This window comes from Eleutherodactylus coqui, chromosome 6 (assembly GCF_035609145.1).
Source record: "Eleutherodactylus coqui strain aEleCoq1 chromosome 6, aEleCoq1.hap1, whole genome shotgun sequence".
Taxonomy (NCBI): Eukaryota; Metazoa; Chordata; class Amphibia; order Anura; family Eleutherodactylidae; genus Eleutherodactylus; species Eleutherodactylus coqui.
Window position 1 is genome coordinate 177,723,022 of NC_089842.1, and position 7,249 is coordinate 177,730,270.

General features: G+C 41.8%; 1 protein-coding gene across 5 annotated transcripts in view; it reads left to right on the forward strand.

The window, feature by feature from the left end:
* Positions 1 to 4,367, forward strand: part of MGA (MAX dimerization protein MGA) — a 75,136-nt gene extending 70,769 nt beyond the window's left edge. For 4 of the 5 annotated variants that reach the window (XM_066608305.1, XM_066608307.1, XM_066608309.1 and 1 more), the window contains one exon: positions 431 to 1,542. In XM_066608305.1, coding sequence (XP_066464402.1) covers positions 431 to 1,509 — 1,079 coding nt within the window. In that variant the 3' untranslated portion in view covers positions 1,510 to 1,542. Of the gene's footprint in view, positions 1 to 430; positions 1,543 to 3,687 lie in introns of those variants that run through there. The other variant, XM_066608308.1, reaches the window with a different exon arrangement.
* The last annotated feature ends 2,882 nt before the right edge of the window (positions 4,368 to 7,249 follow it).

Genomic DNA, 7,249 nt, shown 5'->3' on the forward strand with positions numbered 1-7,249 from the left:
AGTGTTAGTTCGGTCTCACACTGACTGGTCGGATTTCACATGTGGAAGCCCAAAGTGGAATCCGGCCCTGTCCCCGGCTGACGACCGTATGTTGCCTGCATTGCGGATGGCTGTGGCAAGCCACCATTGGGCATGCGCAGTACAGATTTTATTTCTCAAATCTTTGCTAGGCAATGACACGGGTACCCGCAATCTATCCACAATGTCAGTTGAGGATGGGCTGCGGGTCGGACAGCTTTCATTAACTTCAATGGAAGCCATCCGTGCGGAATCTGCAAGAAAATAGAGCATGCTGCTATTAAATTTCTGCTAACAGAAATCACTCTGTCCTCTCTTGTGAGAAGATATGCGAGTGTTCTTCTTTCTTTTTTATTTAATGAATGTGAAATACCGCAGATTGTCCGTGCTCTAACTTTGTCTTTTGTTTTAGATAATGATGACCTGTCCATGATGCCAAAAATTGTGAATGTTACATCTTTAGCTCACGGACTTGGGGCTTCATCAGAGTTGGCCAGGGTGTTTGAAATCGACACAACTACTACAGAGAGGGAATGCAAGTCTGATGCGCACTCTCTAAGGACAGTCTCTTATATAAGCAGTAATGCGTCAGTGGAGGATGCAAGTTATGTGACGACTCAGTCATGCGTACCATCCACCTTTAGTCCGTTGGACAAAATGAAAGAGAGTCTTACAGATCCAGAAAGGAAAAGCTGCAGTCCATACTCAAATCTCCTCCTTGAAAATGTAGCCCATGAAAGTGACAGTACTGAAGCTTCCTTAAAAAGTGAACATTTCGGTACGAGTAATACTTTAAGTAAAATGGATGATGATATCGGAGGGTCAAGACTTGACCTAGAACTCAAGAAATTAACTTCTGCCATTGATGAAGCAGGCTTAGAGCCAAGCGAATTATCCGATACAATGGCTGATCCAGAAGACGCCGATGAAACACTCACATCACTTCTCAATGAAATTGCATTTCTCAATCAGCAGTTAAACACTGATACGGATGATTTGGAATCAGTCTCTGATTTTCCAGGATTGGATTCAGCATCCCGTAGCAGTGTGAGTAAATTTGCAGATGGAGATTCCTCTCCTTTTTCTTTTGGTAGATTCAAGGAAGTGCCCAACACAAAAGAAAAGAACCTTTCCTTCAGTCCTCTTTTCATGCAGTTAGAAGAGGGAGAGATTCCGGATAGTAGCAAGCATAGTGAAGAGGCGGGTATTGTAGTCTTTGAAGGGGGTGCAGTAGGGGAACCCTCTCAGAGTAATGTAGTGGGAGCACTAAGTGGGTACCACCAACCTCCTGCTACTATTTCATCTCAGCAAGGGACTGAGAAACCAGTGACCTCTTGCTCAGACGTGTTTTGGAGACCAATGCCAAAGCTGGCACCACTTGGACTAAAGTCTCATACAGTACCCAGTGATCAGAGGGTTCTGGCAAGCAAATCAATGCCATCCTTGGCGTCTGTGGCAATGAGACTAAGTTCACCTAAAACTACAGATTGACTTTTTTTCCCTTTTTTTTTTTTTTTTTAAACACCAAGATTATTTTTCAGGTCTTACTTGGTGCACGAATTCTCTAGATACTTGAACGATTCACTATTTGCATATTATATACAGATAAACAAACTGCCAGAGCAGCTTGAACTCATTGTAGGTGCAAGGCACTATAATTTTTACATGTGTACTTCAATCCACATGGATTTTGGCGTGCACTACTTGTAAATAATCTGATTCTGCCTCTGTAATAACACTGCTTTAGTAATTTGACTCTAAATATCCTTCCTACGGCTCAGCTAAGAGTTTAGGGAACCATTTCTTGTTTCTCCAGCAATCGGACAATATGAAATTATACTGAAACTCAGTTGCAGTTTGCTCTGGTTTAAAACCACAGGTGCCTCTCTCTCTGATCTCTCTATAGCTGCAATATCGCACATTTGACTTTATATCTGTATTTTTGCAACAAGCTGTTGCCACAGGTCATAGGTTGGACAGTATTAGTTTGGTTTCCTATATTTCTTTCCAGGGAAGCTTCCCCAATGAGCCACTTTCAAGAGTATATCGAGTCATTGCTTGAAATGTTATAATTGCACAACCTTCACTTTAGATGCTCCCATAATAACTGTATATATGTGGACAAATTAGAATTCCCACCAAAACATGCTTTATGCTGATCGTAAAACAATCTTGCTGTTTTTTGTGGCAGTTTTTTGAGACAAAGCCAGAAATGGATACAAACTGGGAAAAGACTTAGGCCTCATGTCCACGAGCTGGTCGGGTTCCACGTGCGGGAGCCCGCAGCGGAATCCCACCCTGCCTGCGGCTGAGGACACTCCTTTACCTGTCCGGGTCTTCTGTTTCCTGGTCTGCATAAACGCTGGCTGTCACGCATGCGCTGTACCTTTTTTTTTTTTCTTTTCTTTTCATGAACTTTTGCTTTCCGCGGCCATATGTAATTAAATTGTGGATGGGTCGCGGGTCGGACGGCTTCTGTTGACTTCAATGGAAGCCATCTGTGCAGGATCTGCACTGAAATGGAGCATGCTGCGATTTGCTTTCTGGACCAACAGGTCAGCAAAACAAATCTGCATGTTTTAATTCATGTATGGACGGCCCATACTTCCCTATGGGCGGCTTCACCCTCGTGGATTCCGCAAATCAGTTCCGCCCGCGGACATTGGGCCTTAAACTTCTTCTTCCTGCTGGATCCAGTTCTGGGTTTGGCTCAAAAATGGCATAAAATAATGTTTTGTGAAACCACCCTAAGGCTGCTTTCAGACTAGCACATTTTAGGTTTATATTTGGTCAGTATTTTGTGGACCTTAATATGGAGGTAATGTAAATCTTAAGCGTCTATTCACATGCCATATTTTTTCATGGCTGCTTTTTAAGAAAGGCAGCATTACCTATTTTTTTCCCGTTTTAATCCTCTGTATGGCGATTATTTTCTATTAGGCAAATACAGATCAGTATTTGTCCATTAGAAATTAAAATATACAGAGGCAAGAAATGTGATGAAATATTGATGCCATACGGTTGTAATGGCATCTGTAACACATCCATATTACAGACGTGTTACAATACGCTCATCTGAAACCAGCCTAAAAGAACATTTCCAAATAAACTGTGGGGGAATTGTTATTTATGAAATCTCTTAAAGGCTATGTGCACCTTTGCAACAAATTATTGTTTCAATGCATATAAAATGAAAATTGAAGCAACTTCCTAAAGTAGTTTCATTAGATTGCTTTGTTTTGCAACAATAAATCCTATGCAGTCATGCATCTCCATGGCAACAGACTACATGCAAGTCATGTGTAGTCTGATTCTGCCGTAAATACTGCTCTCTATGGCTTATATATATATACATGTAGTAGATTACTGAGAAGAAGGGGACATATAGAAGGTATTAATACTGCAGGGTCAGACTACATAAGGCTTGTTTGTAGTCTGTTGCCATGGAGATGCATAGATGCTGTAGACGCAAAACAAAAGATTGTTAAGCTAATATGCAAAATAGTTTTATTTTTTATTTTACATGCAAAGGGACCGTAAAGAAAAGTAGTTGTAAAGGTAGACCATCCCTTTTAAGATTTTTTTTTTTTTTTCTTGAAAAGTTCTCCAAAATAGAGTTTCACTTTATCATCACATCTAATTTCATTCATTGCTTTGTTTTTTTTGTAGGATGATGTAATCCAATCAACGTTCTAAAAAGATATGTATTTATATTTTTGAAATTCTTTTCTACACAGAAATCTTGTTCTATAACTTTCTTGTAGAAAGTGTGGCATTATATGGTCAAATGAATTCGACTTCGTATTTTCTATTGTAATTGTAAATATTAAATCTGTGATTTATTATCTGCTCATATTTCCCTGGGCATTTTGAGTATTGTTGTATTGTTAACTCCTGTTGTAAGGGGTCCTCACATGCATTTGTAACAGCTCGAGGGTATTGCATTACTTTCATGGTGTCCATCATTTGATTTCTCTATAACGGTTTCTACCTTGCAGGAGAATTTTATTGAGCATTCGGTTACAGATTTCCGCAGCTTATCTGACCTGTTCAATATGAAGGCTAGACGGCATAGCAGAAACGGACTGTCTCTAAAGCAATAATTTAAAGCTGAACATGTTCATCCTGTTCGCATGGTGTTACATATAAAACACGTTTAATTCTTCTGAGAGTACATCTAGCTTGGCCTGACTATTCTCTTAGAAATCAATCTTTAAGTATGCAGAAAATATGATTTGTGTTAAATAGTGAAAATTAACTATACATATAAGTACGAATCCTGCATTCATGTGTTCTGACGTTTACATACACTATTCTAATTGGTGCTAAATAAAATATTCACTGTCACATATTGGCTGTAGTTGTGTGATTTTAGGCTAGTGTGGAAACACCTAGCTTAGGGGGTGATGGGCAAAAATGGGATAAATCAAGGGGATGACCTCTTGATTTATATTTCAACACCCCCCCCCCCCCCCAACAAGCCTTTACCGCCATCTTGTGCGTGTTTGAGATCTATAGTAGGGTCAGTAATTTTAAGGGTAATATGTATAAATCTGAAGTTTTAAATATAACACTCCAGCCTAATAGAGGTTAATCAACTTAAACCCCTTTTTTCCATTGAGTAAAGACTATGTCAAGTACCCAGGGGTTAGGCTGTCTTCAGATCCGAGAAAATTATTTGACTTGAATTACAGACCTTTGTATTCCTCACTTGTGAAAGATTTAGAGAGATGGCGGCCGTTGCCTTTGTCATGGTTTGGGAGAATTAACGCTATTAAAATGAATCTCCTGCAAATTTTAAAATATTTTTTCAAACTCTCCCTATAGGGATTCCATGGAAATGTTTTTTTTAAATAAGAAGGGCTATAAGTTATTTTTTGGGGGGAGGATCTGAGCCCTGTTTGAGTTATAAAATCCTTACCCAGCGGTAATTTCCTCCTTTATTATAGAGCAATAATTGGCAAGACAGTGACCTTTTAAATAGGCAGCGCACTAAACTTTGGGTTGAATTGGAACTGTCCTCGGTTATAGGTATAATAGAGGGTCTCTTCTGGCACAGAGGGGGCAAGGAAAGAGAGAGAGTGAGGGGCTCGCCTTTCTTGGGTTCCCTTTTAAGGGTCTTGGACAGTTTTGCAAGCCAAAGTGGCTTAGTACTGGTCCCTGGCCCTTGGACTCTATTGATGGGGAACCCGGTCTTTCTAAGACACGTAGCTTTGCCTTTATTGGATAGGTTGAGGGTATATATTCCCAGGATTAGAGATATCACACGGGCAGATGGAATTAAAACATTAACTGAGCTTTTAGGGGATAGCGGACCTATGGCAGGCGCATGGTTCCAATACTTACAGCTCTGGCATTTTATTGAAAGTCAGGCTGCTTTTATGACTGACTGTTCCGTCTACGCCTTTTGAGGAACTATGCACCTCTCCTCAGGCCTCTAGGGGCGAGATCTCTGCGGTCTATGCTCTTGGCAGCCAGGGAGGTACTGGACCAAGAGGTATGGTTCAGGGGTCAGTGGGGGGTTGGTGGGGACTGGGTTATCCCCTATTAGATAGGGATTGGTCCAGGTCTCTAACTATGACCCATATAATCTCTGTGTCAGGTAGACATCAGGAGCTGAACTTTAAACTCCTGGCAAGTTAGTATTATACACCTGCCTGCCTTGCCAGGATGCACCCTGGTGTGCCGGATAGGTGTTGGAGATGCTCGAAGGAGATGGGCACGTTTGTGCATATTTGGTGGCCATGCCCCGCTATAGTAGGCCTTTTGGTCAGAGATTGGGATTTTGTATAATACTTTGAGAAAGAGATCAGTGGTATTTACCCCAGAGATGGTGTTTCTCTCAATTCTCACAGGCTCTCTTGCAGAAAGTAAAAGGGATATCCTGCGTTTTTCATCCTGGTCATGAGAATCCTGATTCCACGATCCTGGAAATCTCAGGTTTCACCTACATGCACCAGTTGGATGTTAGCTATAGATGAGGGAACTCAGAGCCAAGGATGATATTAATTGGTTAACATTTAATGCAGCGTGGGAGATCTGGAAAAGATTTTGCTGGTCCTCAAGTTGCGGTGGGTGGCTCGTGGACGGAGTTGTGCCAACATAGGAGCACCTATAAGGGCTAGGTCACTAGAGAGGCGAGAGGATATAGAATCAAGGAGAATAATCCGATTAAGAGGTTGGTAGCAAAGCCGGAGACTTTCTTTCCTTTCTTTTTTTTCCCTCCCCACCCCCTTTTTTTCTTTTCCCTTTTTGTTTTTATGTTGTTTTTGTTTCTTTTTTAGTTTTGTAATGAAATTTTTTTTATAGCTGATTGATGTCCAGCGGGCACCATTTCGGCCCCCCTATGAGGACTGGAGTGGTTGGCCGGCCTGGTCAAGCGGAACACCCAAGGAAGTTTGCAATAGAGATGATTTGTGTATGTATATTAGAGGATGGTGACCATATATACCACGTGGGATTGAGCTCACGAGGGTCTATGATTACCATGTGGTTGTATCTGGATGTTTATGCTTATTTGTTAGCTATAACTGTAATTATATATTTTATTTTAGAAGTCTGTTAATTGTTATGTGTAAAAAAACCTTTTCATAAAAAGATTTAAACACAGCACTCCAGGATAAAGGTTTTCTAGGGGACCTGTTAGCTCTCCTTAGATCAGGGGTGGGCAATTAATTTTCCCATGGGGCCACATGAGAAATTGGAATGGTTTTAGAGGGCCAGACCAACATACGAAGGCTCCATGCACATTGCCTTAATGGGGCCGTATTCCAGCCGCCCGATTTGCGGCCAGAATACGGCCGCCATTGAAAATGAATGGCGCTGTAATACGGCGCGGTGAACACCCGGTGTTTCACCCCGTTTTACGGCGCGGCCCCCGTGTCTGCCAATGGAGAGGGGAGCGGTAAGGAGCACTCCCATCTCCACTCAGAAGTTACAGTGGCATCACTTAGGGCTCATGTCCACGGGGAAAAGAAGAATTAAAATCCGCAGCGGATTTTAACTCTTCTCCCGCGCGCGGATCCGCACCCCATAGGGATGCATTGACCACCCGCGGGTAGATAAATACCCGCGGATCGTCAATAAAAGTGATTTTAAAAAAAATTGAGCATGAAAAAATCTGGACCATGCTCCATTTTCATGCGGGTCTCCCGCGGGGACGGCTCCCGCGGGCTTCTATTGAAGCCTATGGAAGCCATCCGGATCCGCGGGACACAAAAATCACATTTTA